At 38.8% G+C, this 26,039-nt stretch overlaps 1 protein-coding gene across 4 annotated transcripts in view; it reads right to left on the minus strand.

Annotated features, from left to right (window-relative positions):
- The window catches only part of ATRNL1 (attractin like 1), a 469,005-nt gene that overhangs the window by 79,446 nt on the left and 363,520 nt on the right, over positions 1-26,039 (minus strand). For 2 of the 4 annotated variants that reach the window (XM_071563470.1, XM_071563469.1), the window contains one exon: positions 10,988-12,813. The exons of the other annotated variants lie outside the window; for them this stretch is intronic. In XM_071563470.1, the coding sequence (XP_071419571.1) occupies positions 12,754-12,813 (60 nt within the window). In that variant the 3' untranslated portion in view covers positions 10,988-12,753. Of the gene's footprint in view, positions 1-10,987; positions 12,814-26,039 lie in introns of those variants that run through there. 4 annotated transcript variants of the gene reach the window in all.

Consider the following 26,039-nt stretch of genomic DNA (forward strand, 5'->3'; position numbering starts at 1 on the left):
GCCATCTTATAAACATCTCATATAGATTAATATGATTGTGTTTGATTTCTGGTTAGGTTATAAGGTATTGCCATATGACAAGATACAGTAAATTATTTCCCCTTATGCCACTATTATGAAATATTAGTGGGTTTTAATACACTTCTGTCACTGTAAGAATCACTCCCCAACCCATTTTCCAATGACTTGCACATCACTGATCCTGAGAACCCAAATAGAGTTTCACAGTACAAATTGAAATGTATCTATCCGATTTATAATGACAATTTTCCTACATACTTTTGTGACATTTATCAAGACTAAATGTTATTTGACCCTCTTTCCATCCACTTTTAAATCCTCCTTGAAAAGAAATTCTCATTGGTAATTGAGGAGAATATAACTACATATAGCATTATGGATTTGTTAGCAAGAATTCATTTTGCATTTTTATGAGGTTCCAAGAATACTGTGTTGGAAAGTAAAATTATAGAGCTGTCAGTTATGTCTGTTGGATCATGTACTTATGTTAGTTCGATGCTATGAAGTTTCAGTCATTTTTGTGGGTTTCCATAGAGCTGTGCAGATGCTTTGTTCTACCTATAGCACAAATACCTGCTAATTTGCTTCACTTTCTAACCTAAAGCACTGACTAAAATTAAAAAAAAAAAAAGGGAACATTTAAATGCATAATGCACAGGCAAAAAGCTGGAGCTCTGGAACAGAAATCAGAGAGGCTTCCAGGTGCCTTGGTAACAGCAGTGCAGGGGATGTATTTTGCTTTACCATCCAAATACCTCCAGCAACACCTACAAAAACAAGTTGCCATTGACTTGAGCGTGTATGAGCTACTGTTTCTGTCACAGTGGAGCCTCATGTGAACACAGAGTGTATATGCAGAAATAGCTTATACCTTACAGAGATTCCACAGAATTGTTCCATGACCTTCACACTCGCAGGAGAGTCCAGTTATTTAAAACAAGTTATTCCTGGTGTGAAAAGTGAAATCTATACAAAAATGTCCCACTGACTACTTTCAGGAGTACCAGTGCAACCCTTCTGAGAGTACTGTTCTAATACAAGAGTATCAATAGATATACACAGTCCCTCTGTTTGAAGACTGCAATAATGGATCCTTCTCTACAGTTCACTGGTTTATAGAATAACCAATGGCAGAAATTGTCCCCATATGCTTGATATTTCACCAAGTATCCAACACAGCTTTTGTATACTTTTTATATTTAATTTTGCATACTTGTACTTTTTTTTTTCAAAATGTGTAAATTTCTTAATTTTATTCCTTTCCCCTATATATTTGCCACTATTAATATAATAAACCAAATAAATGCTACTGGTAAATTTTGCAAGAACACAGAAAAAATAAAATTTAATTACTTTTCTACCCCAGTATTTTTCATCAGTAGAGGCTTCATCTTTTAACGAGTGACTCTGATAAGGACAATTTTTAGCTAGTCTTTGGAGAGAAACAACATCTATTGAACTTCACATTTTCCCACATTTTCTTGAAACATCACTGTGGAAAAACAGGGTATGAGAATTCAGGGAATATTGTCATTTGAATATTGCATTACTTCTTTAAGTAGGAGAAGACTGGACTCATCACCTGAATAGCTGCACCCATAATTTATTAAGGCTTGATGGATTTACAGTGACCCAATCAATGTTAGAAGAAATTCATACATGAAGGGGCAATTCCAAGCAAAACTTTGTGTACTGATTCACTTCAATCTTAACCATCATGTTTTTCCCAGTGTATGAAGAACTATGACTAACCAGAAAAGCAGCTTGGTTTTGTAGACTGAAGCCTGGGCTGCTGTCTGCTGAGAGATGAAATGTTTTGGGTTGCCACAACCTACGTTTACAGGGACTTTTCGACTCAAGCTTCACCTGCTCTATCTGCTACAACAGCAGTTCCAACGGGATAGGATCCTTTCAAGCTGAGATTTATTTCACTTCTTTCTAATTAACCTGATCACTATCTAGCCATACACATCTGTTAACATGAGACACCAAAACCCCAGGTTTCTGCCGTCATCTGCAGAAGATGCTGTGACACTGTCTAAACATAGCACACCATCAGAGATGTGAAATGTCAGAGGAAGGTGGTGAATCAGGCTGTCTGAGTGCAGGAGAGTGACAGGAGTTAAGAGAAGGAGATTAATGAACATTGCAGAGTTACTGAATTCTGTTTAGATTATCTGATAGAACCCAGCTTTTAAGTTTGAATAATACAGAACAAACAGATAATGGACAAGTTCACACATATTGATTGCAGCATTAGCCCAAAGAGTAAAACAGACTTAATTCCATAAATCATTAGCAAGATGCAATATTGACCAAATTACTAGCTATCAAAATTCAGTTTCAACTTTCAGTGAAATAAAGAAATTAGGTGTGTTTGGTTTGTTTTTTGTCAGCTGGAGGAGGAGCACACAAAGTGTGTCATATTAATACTTGTAATTTGCTATGAGCTTTTCCAAAAGCACTAGAGGAAAGAACAGGGTAGAGACCTTTAGACCATTTTCACCAATCTTAGAAGAAAAATAAGGTAGCAGAGATATCATAAGGTTATTACTAATGACTTCAAATTTCAGGAGGTGCCAGTCAAGAATTAAAAGCAACGTATTGCAACCATTTTGTAACTTTTAATATGAATGGAGCAATTTTACATATGGAAATAATATGTGATTCCTACAAAGAAAAAGAAAAATGGAGGAACAGAGAAACCAAGACAGGGAATTCAGTATTATCTACTTAATATGAGTCAGTGTTTTGCTCTGTGCAAGCTTATTTTGTTCTACTACATCTCTACCTGAACCAGAGAGAGAGATCCCACACTGCTGAGTCCAACCTCACCTGACTGGGTCAGTCTCAGCAAATCTTGCCAGGGAAAACTGCTCTGCCACTTCTTTGTTCTGTGACCCTCCTTAAACAACTTCATCTCTGTGTGTTTCCATTTCCTTGCCCACTTCTTTTCAACTATGACACAAACAAGTCAGGGTAAGGACTCTTCTTACCACACATTTGGACTGTAGGAAGTCCATTGGGAGTTCTTATTTCAGTTGGAATCACAATTGTATAATAACTCAAATAAAGCATAACAGTTCACCAAATTATGCAACGATAAAGATATGAAAGAGCAGCGAGAGAAAAAAATAATAAATTTATTTGTTTTTAAAACCAAATGAGGAGATTTTTATAGTGCTCAAAGTAGTGCTGAATAAATGCATTTTGCTGAAAACCTTATTTATTATTTGATTATGATAAGCAGACACACCAGTTCTTAATGAATGCCTCCTTCCAAAATGACACAGGAAAAACTAGATTTTTTCCTTTTTTTTTTTTTTTTTAATCCTAGTGACATTAGCCTCCCCAGTATCTGTCCCAGATGGAGGTCTGGTAGCAGATGTCTGCCTGTATGCAGAGATCATTGACCTCTGAAATATGAGCTCCATATTAAAGGAGGACTTTGAGGATGACTCTTTCCTTTTAAGTGAGAAAAGAATCTCTCTCTTTTTTTTTATGAAAGAGAAAAAAAACCCCAACAAACAACACTTTATTTTATTATGACCCTAAATTCCCATTAGAATTTACTTCCACTGACTTCCCTTTGATGATAAAAAGTTTCACTCTTATTTTATAGAGGATCCAGGCTAATGAGTACAAATTTGTATCTGAAAACTCAGAATAGTTTTATTTAAAATTTCTATTTTCATAAACTCAGATCTCCAGGAAGGTCAGAATTCCAGTCTTCTGTCTCAGAACTCTTGTGCTTTATAAAACTTAAGAGGTTTACTGTTTTAACCAGCAACATTTCTAACTCATCACCCCTTGTTTTGCTCATCCTGCCTTTAAATCTGACAGTGCTCAGGCTGCCATGAGATCATGCAAAACGCACCAGTGAAGCTTAATGTGTGCACTGACAGAGCTACAGGAAACAACTAATTCCTCATTTTCTGCCTCTTCCTCTCTTTCCTGTCAAAATTCTAATTGTATTAAAAAAAATGCATTTTACTGACATTGTGTCAAGTAGTCATAACTATTACCCAGTGCAAGTGTTTGACTCTGGCTCCCAAATAATAATGTTAATGAGATAACACAGAGCAGAGGGAGTGTGGGCTGCCAAGGCTGTGCAGCAAAGCTACAGCAACATTTCTAATGCAAATTGTTTCCTCCTGGACACAACTGCATTTGATTGGAAGGTTTCTTAGTGTATTCATTTCCAGGCTGTATCATCCAACACGCTGCTTATATCATCATCAGTTTGCACAATCTTGTGTTTTGCCAAAAAGGTTTAAAAATAACATGAAGTCATGGTAGAAATTGGACTGCATCGACAGACCACTTTAATGTGCTTTCAACACTGTCTTGCTCCAGACTACATATTTTCAACCATAATTTTCAACCTACATCATTCACCCCTTTCCAACAGCAGGACTTATATTGATTGTCTTGGTAAGTTACTCTACTGTACTGCACCATCATATCCAATACGCATCTTTCCTCCTTAAAAAAATTGTGATTTGCCCTTGTAATGACTTTGGCTTTAATTGCAGCACCAGTTCTTTCACTGAGGAAAGGAACTGAAGTACATCTTACTGTACAAAACTCATCTCTCCTCAGACCTCAGTTTTTAAAACAAAAACAAATAATTGTATTGCTTCCCCTTCTACTTTAATTTTATGCATACCAAATGTGTTCAAGTTAACTAGTTTAAGAAAAATGGCTTTGTAGTAATTGCACACTCAGCTGGGCTCTGTGTAAGTCACTCTCTAATGGCAATTGGAGGTTCCTGGACTCCCAGAACTCTGTAAAGGCACCAGGGATGGGATAAAAGGGATGCAGTCCTGTTGGTGAAAATACAAAACTGAACAGAATCAGCCACTTGCCATCCTTTTCAAATGCTTTATATGTGGGGGTCAAAAGAACAAACTACAAGTTGCATACTATTTACATTCCTTAATGAACTGCTGGAGGCAATTGGGACACTAATAACAAAGACAACCAAAACCAGAACATAATTAAAAAAAACATTTTTGTTTGTATTTTTTAATAGCAGTTAACCTCAGAGACACAGCAAACATGCTTTTCTGCTTTGAAAATGCTTTTACAATGACCTTTTCATCTCAAAGATGCACATACCGTATGCCAGGCAATCTGTGTAAGTATCTCTGTTCTCTCTTCTGATTTGAAATTAATTTGTTTTCTTTCCAGGTAAGTGAATACAACAGGCCTTATGATGTTCTGTACCCTCTGCTCCATTTCAGCATTCAGTAACCACAGGGACTTGGCAAGAGCCCTTCCCAGAGATTCTTCTATCTGACTTTTGGTTACAGAGGCAGGAATAGTACACCTGGTACTGTTAGGGATAAAGTCAGCATTTCAGGCAGAAATGATATTTCTTTCTTCCATATGAGTAATAAATAAAATAACTGCATGATTAATATCACAGTGATTTTCCTACTACTATATCTGAATCTCCCTGGAGTGAATTGTGATGATTTCCTTCAATTAAAAAATATTACCCCTCCTCAAAAAACCTCAAAAAACAAACAAACACCCACCCCACCCCCTGCCTCCTCCCCCCCAAAAAACCCCTAAGAAAAATGGAAAAACTCACAACAAAACAGCACCCTCCACAGAAATAAAACCACAAAACACCCACTAAAATGGGGATTTATTTTTTAATGAGTTAAATAAAACACACCTTCTACCCCAGCCCTGATAAATTAAAAATCTCCCAGTCTTGTACTTATTTCTCTTTTGAATAATGTTCTCTGAAAGTAATAGTGATTTCCTCATACAATTCTTTACCATTTTTTTTCCCTTCAATATTGCCAAATAATACTGCTCTGTTCTAGAATATACCTCAGGAACCACTCTGGGTACTTCTCATCTCTCACTTCTCTTCTTGGAACTGAAACAATTTGCTGACTTAGAGAAAGGCTTTCATCTCCTACAGTTCTCACTGAAGCTGCTTCTCCCTCTCCCCAAAGCACAGGAGACCTCCAGCTAGAGGCACTGCCAGAAAAATTGAAGGTGATGGCCTTCCTAAAGAAGAACAACTCCTCATAAGCTTTTAAGACAGGCAAGATTTTTCTATTTTAGCCTTTTTTGACACATTTCTGACTCCTCTGTTTAGGAGCGACATGGCTGCTGAGCACGAGGAGCATTCCTGATGTGCCTATCAGGTACCTGACAACAGAGGGAATTAAAATACAGGATTGAGTAGGGAACAACTGAACTGGTGAAAAAGGGCACATCACGCTGGAAATATTCCATAAGATACTAAGAAATTAAACAAAAATTTTACATGTGGATGTAATTTTTGTTTGCAATAAGAACACAATGCAAAAACATGAAACTATCTTCCTTTGATTGAAGTTATTAACAATAATTCTTTATCAGCTTTCATTTTTAGCAAAGATGACCTCAAAAAATCCTAATCATTTATTTTCTGCAGTTCTGTAGTGTGAGGCAAGACAATTGAACCATTTTAGCATCAATGCTACATTCTCAGAGAGGAACTCAAGTGCTATTATCCCTGATCCCATCAAACACTATAGTTTGTGCTGTGTATAGCAGTTTGGGAATGTGTCATGGAGATGGAGTGATTCACACTTTGTATTTGTCTTGACAATAGATGTTAATATTTTCTGGTATTTAGAGTGTCAGCTTTTTGACAACTTATATTGCATTTTGGGTTTGTTTGGGTTTTTTGTGTTATCTGAACACTAAATTGTGTATGACTTGGTACAAAATGAAGCCTATCACTTGACTACCTCTTCTAGCCTCTCCTCTTGTGGGTGCTTTTGCCAAGTAAATATCCTTGTGAGAAGGCAACGAAATCTCAGGAGGTGAGGTGGGGGTGAGTGGATAATGAATCAAAATAAGAAAAAGTAAGGATCACAAAAATATTTGTATCTCAGTCCGAACAATGATTTTTTAAGATGTTTTTCTTGAGGGGGAAAAATAAATCTACTAATTCATGGTCATTAAAGCATTTCTCATCTATAAAATCTAGAACTAGATATAAGCTAAGTCATAAAATAACCCAAGGTACTCCTCAGAATATTCAGAAATAATGCCAAAATTGGCAGAGCAATACCTAAAAATTAGGTAGAAACTTCCATGGAAAAGATAGGATAGAATTTATGGGACACATTTTCCCCAAATTTGTACATTAGCTTCAGAGTGCCCCTAAAGGCCCTATGTAAAGCTTCCAGAGAACAGTACCCATACTTGAGGAAAAAGCCCCCACAATATTCAAGTCTGAGTTCTGCTCTTTTAAAAGCTGTGTTTTATCCTTCTTGTTGGAAGCAGCAGCATGAAATAACTCAGGCTCTGAAGCACACACCTTTTTTTTATCATACCTAAGAACTTCCCATGGACTGTTAAGAGATTGGAATGGACCTTCAAAGTTTTTGAAGCATTGTTGAAGAGCAACAGAACAAAAAAGTTCATAGAGAAGAGGGAGTATCAAAACGTGACTCCTCTATAACAAGGAGGCAGCTTGGCTTGTTACAAAGCTCGACACACAAAGAAGAATGAGACAGACCTATTTCAGAACTGCAGCCAGCCTGGGCTCAGCCACCCTACAGGACTGTGCCTTCAAAGCTGCCTGTGCCACGCTGTGCACACGTGGGACAACAGAAGAAAGGGACAATGACACAGCAGAGCTGCCGTGTTTGGTACTGGTGTCGAGATCCTTTCATGGCTCATGCTTTGCCAGCACAAAGTATCCAGCAGCAAATTCTCCCTTTAGGCTCTCAAAAACCTGTTACTGTGATGAAGGAAAATCATTCCCTAACTTCCAAAGGAAAATTATCCCCTGCAGATTCTTTTTCCCCCTCTCCTTCCTCCCACATCACGAAGCAATAGCAGCTCATGAAGGCAGAGTGACTTCTTCTGTCAGAAGGAGGAATTTTGGACATTGATCAATAAAAGTCAATAATGTGACCACATTTACAGTAACAGACTTACACAATAAAATGATACACAAGGTAAAAAAAGGTTCCAACTTTCCCAGGAAGGGAGATTTAGTAAAAGAAAAGATTATTCCAAATAAAGTTATCACCTGGTAATTTCTCTCCTGTCTCCTATCTGAAAACTGAGGCTGCAAAAGTGAAGCTAAAGAGATGAAGGGCAAGTAACAGCACTGCTTAAAAGACCAACCCACAGATATTCATTGAATGAGGTCAAAACCATGGGAAGGCAAGGCCTGTAATACACTAACTTCATCTCTGAAGCCTAGAAAGGCTTGCTGTCCAAGAAGGACAAAAGTGGATTGAGCACTCCAGAACCTTTCCAGTTCCAGTTCTCTGTGCACAAGTCAGACACACACACAACAACAACAACAAAAAACCACCAAAAAACCCCAACAACAACAACAGCAAAAAAAAACCACCAAAAAACCCTCAAAAAACAAACAAACAAAAAAAACAAACCCCCCAAAAAACAGAAAAAGGCAAGATCAATGACCCATCACAGAGCTGCAAGAGTGAAAAAGAATTCAGACCACAAAACCACCTCTAGACCACCTCTGAAATTGTGGAAAACAACTGGAAATTATATGATGGTGCCTGTAAAAAACACAACAACATGAAAAAGCCTAATTTCTGACAAAGGCAGGTTCTGTATTACAAAAAGATTTTCATTAACCATTCCCAGTCACAAGAACTATGAAGAATAAATGCTAGAGTGGGAAGACTATAATTGCACACAAACACGCAAAAGGCATCTCAGTTTGCAAAATTAATTGTGTAATTAGGCTAATTTGAAACAAAATTCCCATAATTTCCAAAGGGAATTTTGCTGTCTAGCATTAAGTTTAAGCAGGGTCCAAGGTTATAACTCGCTTGTAATCCAGCAGTGGTGAAGAGGATACTGTGACAGGTGTCATGTGATAGCAGAGCTCTGCTCAGTGGGAATCCCATGAACACATCCAGTTGAAATCCAGGCAGTGTAGCCTTTTTTGGTGCAGGGGTGTGTCACTGCTTCAGGCCTCAGCTGTCACTTCAGAAAAAGCACATCCCCAGCACCAGCCTGGGGAGCACCCTCCACCCCACCAAATAATAAACCCCCCAAAATTTAAAAACAGTCCCAGAAGCAAAATCTCTTCCTGCTTGCCAGCAGAGGTTGTGCTCTTTTTTTCTAGTCCGCAAGAATGTTTTCTCCTGCTGTGCTTCTGAGCACTGGCAACCACAGTGTCCCAATGTCCCACAAGGGACTGTATCATACTCATACAATAGACAGGTTTCTGCAATAGCTGTGCCTCACTCCTGACATTTAGGGTTAAACCCTTCAGACAGAAAAAGACCTAAAGCCCCAAGTCTTTCTTGGCAAGTGTTTTAGCCACTAAAGAAGAAATTCCACAGTAACATCATCCCTGTGAACATAGTTCTGACCTGTAAAGCTAAAAGTTGTTACAATTTCTTTTTTTAAGTCTTCTGCCTACACAAAGGCATCTGTCTGCCTCATCAGACATTCCTGACATTGCACAGACACAAGGTTACCCCTAACAAAGTTAACTATAACATTTCTCATACACATTCTCTGATGCCAGCAGCATGAGGTACAGCCTCTTTAGGCTCTATTTTAATAATTTTCTTCAAATGCCTCTTCTGTAGCGAAAGTCTAATCTCACTTTGCTACAATACTACTTTTTGAGGTATTATAGTACTCATATCTGACTCATCCTGCATAAAGGAAAGGACAAACTCCCCTCATTCAATAACTTTTGCATCAGACTTAGCTGCTTGCTCTTGAGATGGCTCCACTTTTAGAAAGATACACAGTTTTGATCAAAGACTTCCACTAATGGAAAATCTATCATATTCCCTGAATGATGCATTCCAATAATAAAATACTTTGGCTTCTGAAAATGTGCATCATCTTTCCTGATCAAATTCTCTGACTTTCAGGCTCAGCCCCAGGATCTTGTAATGTTGTGTCTTCATGATAAATGAATCCCCAATACCAAGAGTCTACTCTGTGTGGAGTAGATACGTCACCCCTTATGCTTTTCTTTCCCAAACAAAAGGAAACAGAAAAAAACACAAGCAAAGAAAGCCCCCCTATAAATTTGTTTAAGGTTGGCTCAATGTTTCTAAGCAAAAGATGAGTAAGTCTCATCTTGCATACAAAGTTGGATTTTTCCACGTCCTAAACAAGAGCCAAGCATAGAAGTTCAGATTTAAAGGAATTCAAGAAATAAAGAACTTCTAAGCATGTGCCCAAAGGGGAAATACAATGGGAAATCCTCATACACAGGGTTATTTAAAAATTCTCCCTCTAATGTTCCTTTAGAATTATATCATGGATTTATAGTGCTTTTAATTAGGTAGAGTAGTAGTAAATAAGCATGGGAATTTCTATGAAAGTGAGAGGAAGCTACACAAGTGACCAAAGAGATGGACACACACATTTTGCCAACACAACCATACTACTGATACTTAAAACACAGTGGAAAAAAATGGACAAGAGAAATATCTGGAAAACACATGAAAAAGGAAAAATCTTGTGGTCTAATCCTGACTATTATTCACCTCTTGGTAGCAGCAACAGATCTTTTAACACCTGACCAGCAAACTTTTGTGGTTCATTATCTTCAGCAAAGTGTTTAGAACAATCACATGGAAAATAACTCTGTAAAAACAGCAAATATTCCCCAGCTGGCACAGAAATAGAAACTAACCCAGTCTTAGGAAAAGCTACAGAGCCACACAAACACAAAAAAATTCTGTCATGGAAGAAATTTGTAAAATCAGAAATTCTGCTCAATTATAATGGTGGCCAATAGAGAGAAGAAGTCACATAGATATTTCAAGTTAACCTGTGACTGACTTTACCCGGTTTTGGTCATGATCACTCTAAAAACATGTTCCTTTGGTCAAGCATGACATACCTTCTGGCATTTTGTTTCCTATTTGAGAAATCACCTGGATGTCTTTGCCATACACACTACTCAGCAGCAAAGCATTGGTAAAGGTTTCTTTTATTAGGTTAGTAACAAAACAGCATCAGTACAATAAATCACTGATAAACAATGGAGTTTAACTGCTCAGCATCTGATATCTTACACTGTAGCTTTCTTTCTATATACACACAATGGTCCCAATGCAGTTTTACAAGCTGGCAGCAGCTTATATTGCCAGCTTGCTCACATGAACACACACATATACACCTCAGAGGAAAGATCTTGCATTAATGAGCCCAGCAAAGAGACCCTGCAGTAACTGACATTGCCAATAGTCATGCACAATTTCTATGAACTGTTCAGGCCAGATAAGAGGGGGGAGAGGAGACAACACAGGGAGACACCAGGAGAAAGGACAAGCAAGCAAACCCAATAACTGATGATAGGCTAATGTCTCCTAGTCCTTTAGGTAAAAAGCTATGGGTTGTTAAGAGGCAGTGTCCCTATTATCATATGGAAAAGTCTACTTCTTGACTAAAAACAGCTTCTAGAACTGTATTTATAAAGCTAGACCAGGTGCAAGGGCATAAAATATCTGGTGAAGAAAAACTTTCAGAGGGCATTTTTGAGAATTCAACTAATATGTCCTCATCTAGGATCACCTAAGCCACCCCGGAAGAGGATGGAATTTTTGATTAAATAGTTTCTGTTCAGGTCTGCCCTTTGAGAGGTGTCGTGACTACATAGGCTATGGGTCACATTTAAGAACAGGGATACTGTAAATTTTTGCAGACCTTCTAAGCAAGCCCAGTTGGCACAAAAGGTACTATGGCATGGGAGTTGTTATGGAAACAGGAGAATTCATAATTCTACCCAGGACAGTGAAAATCACTAAACCTCTCCCCATGTGCATTGATTCAAGGACAGACAAAGGCAAAGTAAGCCCTTTAACTTTGGTACAATATTTCTCTGTATGTAGTAATTGTTTTCTGACACAGTAGCAGAATTACTCAGGTAACTAAGGTGGTAGGTGATGTGTCTGTACACAGATCTACTTTGAAGGTCAACCTTAGTACTCTGTGGTTCAAGTCATTCTAAGATATTAAACAAAATTGGTCTAGCAGAGCTACAATTTGTTGCACAGTGAAAATAAGGACACTTCGAGAAGTGAAATAATTGAATGTATAATCAAGTTTCAAGTATCTTGAATATTTACTAAGGAAATGTCCAAAGTCACTAGATATCCTCCAAGTGAGTTCAACACGTTTGAGTAAGAAATCCCTTGGAATGCCAAGGCAGCCATGGCTGACCACACTGGGAATGTCAGTTCCTTGACTCAGGGAAGACATTTTAAACTTAGGCAAGTCATTAACCAGGAAGAAAAGCTAAGATTCTTAGCTGCCTGTTCAGTTGCAGGTACCAACATGGTACCTGATGAACCAGGCATAATAAATATTTTCTGCATTTACTTTTTAAGCTACACATGACACACATAAATCCCAGAGGTGCCAAACATCACTGCAGAAACTATGCAATAAAAATTTGCTAATTTAATTTGCAAATAGAAAGCAGAAAAGTATAAAAACGTGTTGGAGGCTTTTGGGGAGCCACAGGAGACTGGTTAAGGTACAAGGATGCCACTGTCAGCCACTGTCACTGCACCCTGCAAGAATTCAGCAGCACATCTTTGTTTCCTTTATGTCTTTCATATCTTTGCACTTCTCAAGGCAAAAGGCAAAGACAAAGTCTTTCAGCTGGAGTTCTTTCATCCAAGAACATTCTTCATCCAAGGCCAAAGGTTCACCATATCCTTAAAGGCCTTTGGATCTGCATGTTCAGTCATCTTCATCCAAACGTATTTCTTTGGGAGCATTATTCAGTCCTTGTGGCCGGTCCTAAAAGAACACCAATAAAAACTATCTTCATTCTTTCAAATACAATCTTCAATGGTTTTATCTCTAGGACCACTGTATGACAGCATTGTGTCAAAGGTGCAAAAGGGATTCAGAGATATTTCAATTAAAACCACAGCACATTAAAAAGCTTTTGCTATAGTTTTTGGGGTTTGGGTTTTGGTCAACTCTCTAGACAAAGGCTTCCAAGGTGAAATAGGCTTTCTGAAAAACCACACATATAAACACAGTATTTTCCCCCTGTGCTGACAGCTGTTCAAAGGACTACATGTTAGCTTTCCTGGGACAACATTTTTAAAGTGATAAAAATTGTGATACAAGATCCTATCTGTATATTACACTACTACACAGTACTTTGAATATAAAACTGGAGTATGAGGAGGTTCTGTATCAACTTAAATAGCTTTGCTGGAGTGTGGAGAAGCAAAGTTTCTTCTGTGAGGAAACTAGGCAGTTATTTAATGGTGCATGATAATGCTATAGAACAGCTTATAACACAAAGCAAAAAACCCCTGCAATTGTAACTTGTGATTGCCTAAAAACAAATAAATGTCAGCTAATCTTGGTTTCAGACAAATCCCATTCATTAACCTGCCCATCACTATTCCACATCATCTAGCTCACTTAAATTTCCTCCATCTCCTTTTTTTTACATATATATGAAGTTTATATATATGTATATGAAGTTCTCCAATCCTTCCTTTCCTTTTTTTTTTTTGTATTTTTCCTGAGCCATCTATTCATCTCTTCCCTTCTTCCTTCTGTCCAAATACTTTCTTTCATTTTTCTCTTCAGGTAGCCTCTCACTGCTACCCTTCTTTTTAATTCCATGAGCTCCTTTATCATTTTCATCTTGTTCTTTCTCCCTCTGCATCATTCACAACTCTATTTTGGTCTCCAGATTCTCTCTACCCATTCTAGATCTCCCGCCCCTTTCAGCCTATTGCCTCACAGTCACCTCCAGTGCATTGCTTTTATTATTTTTTTATTCTTCACTTCCCTTCACATCCCTCTTTCACCCAAAGCCATTTTAATTTCAATTTTCTTTCTTTTCTTTTTTTTTTGGTACAATACCAAGCTTCTGCTATTGCACCACCCGGGCAAACAACTGGGTCACAAACTCTTTCTAGAAGAAAGGCCAATCCTGCCTTGCTCCAATGTATGAAAAGACAAAACTGGAGTTCAAAAAAAAAAACAACTCAAAATCCACAAAACCTTCCCCTTTAAAATAATTAACTTTATTACTACTATATCTGCAGCTTTTGAAGGACACCCATAAAATACCTCACCCCAAAGCCAATTCCAAGTTTTGATGGTTACAAGGAAAGCAGTAAATATGCTCCTGTCTTAGCTAAGTGAATCACAAGTGAGAAAGAGTGTAATTCAACCCTAATATTTTAAAGTCTTCTATTTTTAAACTAGCTGCATAACCATTAGCATTGTGACTCACGGGGGCAGACATAAACCTGATGTGAATAGGAGAGCAGACTGTGGCAGAGTTAAATCCACACCTGAGTCTGAACTATTCTGGGTTAACACTACATACTGTATGTGCAGAATATTAAAGGAAGGGAAGAAGAAAGGGAAAACTGATCTCAAGCAGTGACCACAGGAATGCCATTAAAATGTCAGTCATTACACCAAAGCTGTAAAAGCAGGCAGGAACATTGTCTCAGTAACTTTTATTCACATTTGAATGGAAATGACCAGCAGTGACAAGGGCTTGGTACTTTGCACATTTCAAACCAGTAGCAAATGGAGAAAAAGCTCAAATTTCTGAATCCGTTTGTGATATTTGTTCCTATCAAAAGTCTTTCCTTGATCTCAAATTAGAAGCCATTTCCCCTGCAATGGGAAGTGAACAGGTCAGATAAAGGATAATAATGAGGATTACTTTTTCCTTGGATGGAATGTAATCAATACCCCTCATTAATTATCTCAAAGCAATGATGGAGAGGAAAAATAAGGTTGTTTGGGTTTTTTCCTCAGTCTCCACAAAACCTCGAATTGCTGTGTTTTATATAGTTCCTGAACTAATACAGTTAAATTGCCCCCAAGATTCTTCTTTTAGGTTCTATGTAGTTTGGCAATGTAAGAGTAGAAAGGATTAAAATTTTGACTCCAAGCTCTTTGGCATCCATAAATGATACCCACTGTGCTATGTTTGCATAACTGGGCTAATTACTCACAAAAAGTATTTCTCTTTCAGTTCGGTGCTGAGGTGGATTTAAAGACATGGAGGGGTTCAAAAATCAAACCCTTTATAACATTAACTTGTTGAAAGATGTTAACAAGTCATATTAACTCAAACAGAAGCTTCCTTTTGACTCTACTCTGCCTTCAAGGCCTGACCACAGCAGATATCAGATTTCAAACTGATAAAACTCTGATGGGATTTGGTTTGTAGAAAATAACTCTAGTTGTCTAAAGTTCATTAATTCTTTGGTGTCCTTTGTTCTTTAGCTTTAATGGGTAAACTAGATTTCTGTGCATCAGAGTCCATAAAAAACTTTTATCTGAAAGGGGATAGTGATATAAGGTACAGTGTATCTTCTTGTAAAACCAAAAATCATAAGCTTGGTTTAACATAAAGACTGATGCAAAAAGAGAAATTAAAGAAGATTGCCTTCAGCCTTCCTCCAGCCTACTGCTGACACAAAATGAAGGGGTGTGCTTTTTTATGTCATTTTTCCCCCAAGAAATTTCAGGCCTATTGGACCTTAGACCTAGTATATTATGCAATTAAGGAACAATTTCTTCTCTTCCTAGATTTAGTCATAAGCAGATCTAAGCTATTGCTTTCTATACTGGTACTGCCAATAAGTAGTCCTTAGTTTTCTCCAGCTGACTCCTGGAAAATGCAGTACAAAAAAAAAAAAAGAAAAGAAAATTAAAAAACCCCAAAAACGTCAAAAGGTGCCAACAGCAGGCTTGGGGCTGGGTCAATGTTCTCCGTGCAGTGTGAAAACAAACTGTGAAATGCCAGGAAGTGCTTGGAAGCACTCACAAACAATTTTCTCAGTGTTGCCTTCTAAGCACTGGAGCCATCTCTAGGTCAAGCCAGTGCTAAGACAAATCTGAGCTTTACAGCTGTTGAAATCCCAAAGCCACACCAGATTTTAAAGTGATGTCATAGCAGTGCAGTTATTACTTGCCTGCCACAGGATCTGCTGGTGGCAGTTGAAGTTCTTATTCATCAAGGGGCCCAAATAATTGAAACAATCCATCTGCTCTGTGTACTGCTCTCTGCCTGCACTGCCATTCCTTCCTGCCTGCTGATATTTGCCAGTGATGTCATACTTTATCAAGCAATTGGCGGCCTGTCAGATCTCCTGAGAACTGGGCTGTCATGGAGCAGAGGTAACGAAAATATTCCACCTGTTTCAAGCTTTCCCTCTGAAAACCTGATGGGACATGATATTTGGCAGGGACTGTCATAACTGATCAAGCAGTTGCCAGACTCACACATATTTCCTGAAAGCTGCTGCTGTTTTTCATCATGCATTCCAGATAATTGAAATAATTGACCTGTTCTAAGGCCCTGCTTTGACTCGAGCCTTTTCAGCATTGGGACATTTGCCTGTTGTCATATTTAAGAGCAGCAGGAGGAAGAGGCTTTGATTGCCCATTCACAAGGTGTCACAGCCCCACGAAGTGACATCATTTGCAGAGTTTGTGTTCCTGAACTGCCAGACTCTGTTCTCTGTCCTCAACCATGACTCACAAGTGCACGTGCTGTGCCATACCCATCCAAGTGCTGGAAAGGTGCAGGAAGAGGAGATGAAGGAAAGCAGCAAGCCAGGTCTGCAGCCAGGCTGATACTGGGAGTCCTCTTACTGCTCCCATGGGATGAGTAATTTAAACACTCCAGTGCTCTGTTCGTTAAATGAACTTCTAGTAAGTGTTCTTCAGTAGATGAGGAGCCTACAAATGTTTTACAGAGGATGAGACACCTGAACTTATGCTTGTCACCACTTATTACATAGGCAAAGGAGAATTATGCCTGTCCATTGATAAACAGATTTTTAGAACAGTCCAATTAACTGTACAAGCCATAAAAAGCTTTGCTGTGCTCTTCTGCTAAGGGGTCTAGATTTTACTTGTAGCCAGAACATACTGCTCACTTTTATCTGCAATAAGAGCAAAGTACCACATTCCCTCCTCAGATCATATCCCACTCCTGAATTTCCTGTATTCACCTCAAGGATGGATGCTCAGTTGTGATCATTGCCCTGCTTAGAATCTGAACAGGTCACAGACTGACTGACGGCGACTGTAAAAGTCTTTCCAACACTTTCATTAAGATCTAACGTTTCTGCAGCTGCACTTTAAGGCATTCTAGATTTTGCCCAGCACAAAATACAGACATAGAATTATTTTTAAAATACCTCTTATAACTTAGTGTCCACCTCTAATAATGCTCAGCTTTTCTCAAGTTCAAGTTTCTCTTTATCTGTAGCTTTTTCTTTTCAGCTCTTTATCGTCAAACAGACAACACTGAAATGACTAAAGAGAAATGTTGTTTTTAAAGAGAAAAAGCTGCCAAATCTTGTGCAGAAGTACAGCTAGGAATGACACCAACAACACTAGAAGTACAATTATCTACTCAAATAAAATTTTGATTATTTTTTTAAAATTTAGGTCTGAATGAAACCAACTCAAAAAGTCAAGATTGTTAAAAATAACAGTTTACAAGTAAACTATGGTGTAAAAGGAATTCCATGCAAATAATACTTTTTCCTCATCTTACATCAAGAGTTTTAGAATAGAAATTGTTAAGCGTTACTTGATTAGAAAGGTTTGATGTGTAGTAGTGTAAATTCAAACCTTGACATTCAGAAGAAATTCACCTTTCCATCAAAAAGGGGGGTCAGCACACCCAGGAACTGGTGGCCACTGCAGCTCTGTGCCCACAAAGCAGCCCAGCATTGCTTGGCTTCCCCCAGGCAATGGGACCTTCAGGGGGTTCCTTCTCACTTTCAGGTCCCAGGAGCAGCACAGCACATGCAACCCAAACACTACTTACACACTTTTCCCCACTGAGAAATACCTTAATTATAAGAAGGAACTAACCCAGTGATAAAGATTCAAATCTATAAAGTTTATCTATGAGGACTTGATATCCAACTCTGGTGAGTCTTTGTCAATCATCACTTAAGGAATAAAAAGATGACAGAAAGGACACTGGACACTGCTGGATTTATGCACATGACTGTGGGGTGAGGGAAATCCACTTTTTGATGAAATAGCTTTTTTTTTCCTTTTATTTACATTAATAGTGATTGATTTCAGAAAATTCAAAAGGGAGATTTTACAGATAATTGGCCCTGACTTACAAAAGGAAACAACACTGCAGCTTTTTGTCAGCAGTGGGATGCAATTATGCCTCATTAATTATACTGCCATGCCAATGAAAGGTCAGGTAACAATATAAAGGAAGAAGAAAGTGGCCCTATACCCTGAAAATATTATTGCTTGAAAATGTGTGTGCTTACACAGCACTCTTGGAGGAGGAGGGAAACCATCCTTCATTTAAATCACGTGGAAATCTGGGGTCAGATTCTGATCGGGCTTAAACTCAAGAATATGAAATAAAACAGGGTGATGAAAATAAAGAAGGTGTTGCAAACTTTATTGTGGGTGCCTATCCTTTCATCCTGAACAGGCAGGTCTGCTCAGAAATGGGGATGTAACACCAGGCAGTAACATTTTCACTTGGTAGGGGGTCACTAATAGCTTGCCAGCAGTAGTATAATTCAAAGCAGAAGACCTAAATTTCCTTATCAACTCCATATGTTTTTATTAAGATAAACTACTGCTCTCAATGTTGTTTTTATTTCATGCCTCCTCCCAGTCAACAGTCTGACTGCTCCCAGTGCCAGCTCTCTAGGAGGTAGATTGTGTGCCCCACACATCTTGATCCACAATTAAAAAAAAAAGGTCAGCTTTTTTTACCAGTAAATAGTATTTGTTTTTCAAAAGAAGTTACTTTTAGCTACATTCTTCCCTGCCCACCAAGCTGCTTCTCCCCACTCTTTTATTTGCACAGACTAATTTGCCAGTGAATAAAAAATGGCAGCAAGTTTTGTGGCTTTGTACATGTATTTCAAATAGCACAATAAATAAAAGATACAATAGCTTATGATGTCATCTCTGCATGCAATATATATGGCTTTTCCTGATTCTTTCAATTTTTCTTAATTGATTAGAAATACGTGTACAACCTTGAAGGCCAAAGCTTCTGAAGTAAAAAGCACACAATGTTCTAATATTTATCACTAATGGAGTCAACTGTGCCTCCTTGCCAGGATGAAAGAGGCTTGCAAAGATGTTCCAATACTGCTGCTTCCTCTACCAGAGCAGAATTGAGACTTGACAACACATAAAGGTGGGCAAAATTGTGCCAAAGAACATCTCAGGGATGTACCTTGCCATTGGCAGGCTGGAATTGGGTTAGGTGATCTACTGAAGGAGGAATATTGGGTCTAAGTTGACAGCATTTGCTTTCTCAAGTTCAGCCTAGAAAGTCTGGAATTTTGGGAGGGGTTTGGGGGTTCTCTAACAACAACAGCTAAAAGGGAACAAAGCAAAAACCCCAACAAACTCACCACCAGTTTCTGTCATACTCAGATACATTTCCTTTCCCTTCCAAAAAGAACACCAGCTTCAGTTAAATATTGAAGTGATTAGAGTGTCGACAAAGAACAGAAATGGACTGGAGAAAAACATTTTCACTTTTCTTTTTAGTTCAGTGGAGAAATCCTGTTTTCAGCAGTTCCATTTCACACACAAAACTCTGAAATACTAAACAAACAAACTCTCCTTTCTTCATGGTATTTTAATTTTCATATCATTACAGAGAAATTGCTAATGACCACACAGAGCACTAAAATCTAATTTATCAACAGGGTACATCAGACTTGCACAGCAAGATAAGTTATATAGGATACCTATGTCCATACAGCACTGCATCACCACTGTTGGGAACTGAAAAGGTAAGCACTTAATTGCATGATAATTTGTGACAGAGGGTGAGAGAAGCAGTGTAATGAGATTATCTTTGAACAAACTTAGTGGAAAAAGCACTGATAAAAATATCAAGGAATTAATATTGAAAGTGAAATTAAGTGAGACTAAAGAAACTCCCAGTTCCTGAATTTTAACTTGGTACAAAATCTAAGCAGAAGTGGACTTGAAAACTAGGTTAACCTCTCTTTCACTTTGCATTTCTTTTCACATTGAAGTTGTAGGGGTTTTTTTTATACCTGTGGTTTTGTCTAACGGCACAACTCTTTGAATGGCAAATACATCTTTCTTTTCAATTCTCTCCAAGTTGCTAGAGAACACCTTTGATACTCCTCCCTGTACCCAGCCTTTTGCTTAGGCAGCAAATGCTGCTTTAAGGCAATGGTTATCTTGAGTAGCTACAGCATCATTAACTTGTCTCAAAAGCTCCATTTTTAGAGATTGTTCTTGTTAGGAACAATTTCAAAGAGTATAGAAGAGCTGAAAAGGACTGAGTGTTTTAGATTAGGCTATTATAGTAAAATTCAGCATCCCAATCAAGTTCTTTGGTACCTAAACTGATTTATCACATTCTAGCTCTCCTGTGTTAGAGGTCTGAAAAAAGTATGCACCAGAAACTTTGTAGTAGCATTTCATGTTAGCTTTCCTCTATCCCCACAGGTCAGACCCCAATTTAGATTATATTATCTACTAGAAATATAAAAATCCTCTACCTTAATATTATGTTAATATATCAGTGAGATGGAACTGACATCTCTGATGCTTGATCTAGTAGACAGTAATTAGCAGACAGTGTAAGCAATTCTGAGAGAATCCTTGATTGTTTCTAAGGCAAGGAAGAACAAAGAAAAAGGTATTTGGGGTATTCCTTCTGAGACAGCTCAGCTACCACAGCACCTCCTGCTCAGAAAGCCAGAGCCCCAATCTCACTCCAGCTTCTCCTCCAGCCAGTTCTACAAGAAGAAAGCAGGCATTTAGCTGACTGCTTTGTACCTCACACCTCCCTGAAACCATGACCCATAAGATGAAACTTGTCTTATTTAACCATTAAAATTCTTGTACTGTAATCATTTATTTATTGATCAAATAAAGAGGTACTCTCAAAACATCGTATATTATTATAATATTTGAAAAACCTTTCAAAAACAGACACAGTACAAACTGATGAAGAAAAGCAGAGATAACCAGAAATGTACCCCAACTGACCTAATTATAACCTAGAACCCTCTGGACTGGCACCTCAGAACTCCCAGCATTAGTTTTTAACCCTAGAGCTCTCTCAGAAACAGCAATTTCTAGTTCTTTCCATGAACAAAGGCTTGTGTGGTGTGCCAGGAAACACCCTATGCCTATCCATGCAAATATATGTTGAGGAGGTGCATAATTAGTTCTACAGCATTCATTCTACTCAAGAATTAAGTAGATGCTTTCAGTGCCAGTCAATGTTATGTTTTCAGAACTAAGCTCTTTCATACAGACACACAAACCTTTCTCTCCCCAAAAACGTAAAATGTAAAGGAGATCAGAGCTTCCTTCTGCATAGACTATTTGCCACAAGATTTACAGAAACTGGACATGCAGACTCAGCTGCTTCTGACAGAGAACTAATAACCTTTCTCTTCCCCAAAGGTGTCAATATCAACGAGATCACGGGCCTGCTCTGAGAGGACACACTTGCCATGAATGTCATTATTCCCCTGCCCCCAGCAATGAGAGGAATTTCAATGGAACACATGGGCTCAGGCAAGCCATTGCTTCCTGCAGTGTGACCCCCCAAGCAACCTGCCTGACCCCCAGCTTTGGCCAAGAACCTCTGCCAGCCACAGCCGCACCAAACTGCAGCAGAACCCTCAGTGCAGCACATTCCTCTGGACTCCCAGATGTGCTGCTCCCCTGAGTCATCAGAACAGGCTTAGCATGAGGGCATTGACCTCCAGCACTCATTAGTCCTGTTCCATTTGGCCCCTGTTGATTCCTGAATGAGTTTCCCAACAGTAAGATTACATTGTTTTCATTATGGAAGTATTTATAGTGACCTTTTTAAACTTTCTCTTTGAATTGTTTATTATTGCATTGATACAATTAATTACCATCTCTGATTATTTTTCTAGCCAAGTTAACAGGTTATTTTTAATAAAGCTGGTCAGAATACCATAAGGTGATGCTCAGATATATCTCGTGTGTTGGAAATTTATAATAAGTAAAAGGGTGTTTTTGACAGCAGTGCTGAGGCACATGGCCTTAATCTCACTGACAAAAGGAAAAGGCTATTTGAACTTAAATCAGATTGCACACAGAGAAAGGAAGACAAAAGGCATTCAATTCAAATTCATTTCTTTCTGATGCTTTTAGTCATTATTAGTTTTAGGTGCTTGAGAACCCAGAAAACTCCACTTCTACATATTTGTAACTTTGATCCATAGAATTTCTTATTTCTTATTTTCAGCTTCAGGTCAATCCTTGAGGAAAAAAGAGTAATTCAAATGATACACAGTGACAGTGAGAATCCCAAACTAAAAGATACACACAGAGGAAAACAGAGAATTCATTGTTATAGAAGATGGCTATTGCTGCTGGGTCAGTCCATGCCAAAGGTCTCCTATCACAGCTGTCTCTGGGAGCAGACTCATGAAGGGATTGGTTTTGCTCATAACATTCACTATTTTCTCAAAAATTTGAAGAAAAAAGAGCTCAATCAAAACACTTTTAATATCTTTGTAAAACACTAATTACATTTCCTTAATATACTAATGTATCAATACAAGGTTAATTTATCCTTATTCTAAGAAAACTGTCACTTTGCAAACAAAATCTAAGACACAGAATGACTGGATGGTTTTATTTAACCATGCTAGAAAATGAAAGAAATTTTTCAATTTACAAATAAAACACAATCTAAATATGCATTTCAAAATATTTTCCTGTGTAAGTTGGCAAACAAGTTTGCCAGTATTAACAGATTAGTTGGCAATTTGTATATTCTTCATCCAGCATTCCCACTATTTATTCAAATAAAGGTGATCAGGGCCATTCACCTGTTTTGCAAGAGAAATGCTGTATTTACCCAGGCAAAGTAGGGCTCTGGGCCAGGAGTCATGTTTAGTGAGACAAGAGTTCACTTAATGGAATTTAAGGTTTTAATATTATGCAATTAAATTTTGTCAACACAAATCAAAGCACTTAATGCAGGTTCTGTTACTGCAGACAGAGACAGACAAGTAGATCCTTGTTGTCCAGGGAAGCCCTTTTGACTCCAAGAGTGCTCCATCCTGATGGATCTTGGCATTCTCTGTAGTCACTGTAGTCTCATACTTGGAGCATCTGTCTGTAATGACCTGGCAGGAGGATGGAGTTGCTCCTTTGCAATTTTCAGTTTTAAGAAAGCCTCATTTAAATGTAAGGGAAGATGGAAATATTTATTAGGTAGCCTTAGAAGAACATGATTTGATGGTGCTTTTCATCATAATACTGCTGGTGATCGCTCCCTCAAGTCTCTTCAGAAGTAGTTAAGACTTTCCATGTGCACCCAAGCAGCTTGCAAGTGGAAATGCAAGACTAAACACTCTGTTTGGAAATACTGCATAATGATATGTATTACAGAATCAGGTTTGTTGTGTGTTTTTCAATTTAGCATACATAATTTTCAGTTTTGCTAGTAATTCAGAAAGCTTTAACACTTAATTAGTCTAAGCTTAGTAATTCAGCCAATGAAAACTAAAATGTTTAAGTTATATTAATTGTAAACAATGTTAACAGTTAATTTTCTGAATGATGGAGCAACACAAAAACAAACTTGAGCAACACTATGATTAATTAATTGATTAGCTAGTTGCTCTTGAGAATTATCTTCAATAAGAGTCTTTCAATACAAATTGCTATCAATTGCCACTTTATGAAGTGCCAAAAATAATGGGTTCAGGTGCATACTAGAACTAGTTGTCATGAATGCCAATTTACCGCAGAGAAATAGATTGTTCATCATCTAATTTAATTTCAGACAGCTAACTCACTTGTAATAACTCAGCTAAAGCAAGAGGTGGAAAGGCTCAGAAACATAAGGGAGAGTGAAAGGGAAATTGACTGGTGGAGTCACACCCTTTCCACTCCTAAGGAAGCCCAGCAGCAGGTGGTGAAGCCCAGCCCCTCCTGCCATCAGGGAGACAGAATGGACCATATGAATGGGGACGAATGGAAAAAGGTGCCTGGTTGTAGAGGCAAAAACACCCCCTCTCGACCCCTTTCACCTACCAGGGTGCCCTTAAAAACAGGTATATGGCCCTGGACTCAGACAGTCTGTTGGAGGACAGTCAGGAGGAGGATCTATCTACAAGGTCTTTTGGTTACCTCCAGTCTACCGGACGGGTTACAACTACAGGTAAGAGGAAAAAGAGAAGGGTTGTTGTAATCGGTGACTCCTTTCTGAGGGGAACTGAGGGCTCTCTATGTCGGCCAGACCCATCCCACAGGGAAGTTTGCTGCCTTCCCGGGGCCAGGGTGAGGGATATTACCAAAAGACTTCCTAAGCTTATCTAACCCTCAGACTACTACCCGCTGTTGGTTGTCCAGGTTGGAAGTGATGACATTAATAAAAGGAGTACCAGAGTAATTAAAAAAGATTTCAAGGCACTGACCTGATCTCTTCATGGGACAGGAGCACAGGTAGTAATTGCCTCAGTTCCTCTGCTAGCCAGGATGAATGAGGAGAGGTTAAGGAAAGCCCAGCTTACCAATAGGTGGCTTAGGGGATGGTGCTATCGTCAAAATTTGGGGTTTTTTGATCATGGGGCAAACTCCATGTTGCCCAGTCTCGTCAAGGCAGATGGGCTTCATTTATCTAGGAAGGGCCAAAGAACTGTAGCCCATAAGTTGGCAGGGTTGGTTAGGAGGGCTTTAAACTAGGTTTGAAGGGGGAAGGGATGGCAACTGGGCTCTCCAGAGGTAAGCCTAAGGGCGTAGAACCTGAGTTGAGAAGGAAATCAATGGCCCAGCTGAAGTGCATGTACACCAATGCACGCAGTATGGGAAACAAACAAGAGGAGATGGAAGCCATAGTGCAGCAGGAAAACTATGACATAGTTGCTGTCACAGAAACGTGGTGGGATGACTCACATGACTGGAGTGCTGCTATGGGGGGCTACAAGCTCTTCAGAAAGGACAGTCAGGGAAGGAGAGGTGGAGGGGTGGCTTTATATGTTAGAGAGTTTCTTGACTCTGTTGAAGTTGAGGTCAGCAGTGACAAGGTTGAGTGCCTGTGGGCCAGAATCAGGGGGAAGGCCAACAAGGCTGACACCCGTGTGGGTGTCTGTTACAGACCACCCAACCAGGATGATGAAGGAGATGAATTGTTCTACAAGCAGCTGGTGGATGTCTCAAAATCTCCAGCCCTTGTTCTTGTGGGTGACTTTAACCTGCCAGATATCTGCTGGGAGCTTCATACTGCAGAGAAGAGGCAGTCAAGGAGGTTCCTGAAGTGTATAGAGGACAATTTCCTTCATCAACTGGTAAATGAGCCTACCAGGGGTAAGGCCCCACTACACCTACTGTTTACAAACAGAGAGGGGCTGGTGGATGATGTAGTGGTTGGAGGCTGCTTGGGGCATAGTGACCATGAAATAATAGAATTTTCAATCCTCAGGGATGTAAGGAGAGGCACCATTAAAACCTCTACTCTGGACTTCCAGAGGGCAGATTTTGGCCTATTCAAAAAACTGATTCAGAGCATACCCTGGGAAACAACCCTTAAAGGCAAGGGGGTCCAGGAGGATTGGACATGTTTTAAGAAGAAAATTTTGAGTGCACAGCAACAGGCTGTCCCAGTGTGCCAAAAGGCCAGCCGGAGGGGAAGACGGCCAGCCTGGTTAAACAGGGAGATTCTGAAAGAAATCAGGGATGAAGAGAAAGTTTACAGACTATGGAAAAAAGGGCTGGCTACTTATGAAGAATTTACAGATAGAGCTAGGGCATGCAGGAAAAAAAAATTAGGGAAAGAAAAGTGGAATTTGAAGTAAATTTGGCTATTTCAGTTAGGGATAACAAAAAGTCCTTTTATAAATACATTAATAACAAAAGGAGGGGCAAGGAAAACCTCCATTCTCTGTTGGACTTGGAGGGAAATATAGTTAAGGAAGATGAGGAGAAGGCTGAGGTACTTAACACCTACTTTGCCTCAGTTTTCATCAGTA

The sequence above is a fragment of the Pithys albifrons genome, chromosome 9 (assembly GCF_047495875.1).
Source record: "Pithys albifrons albifrons isolate INPA30051 chromosome 9, PitAlb_v1, whole genome shotgun sequence".
Lineage (NCBI taxonomy): Eukaryota > Metazoa > Chordata > Aves > Passeriformes > Thamnophilidae > Pithys > Pithys albifrons.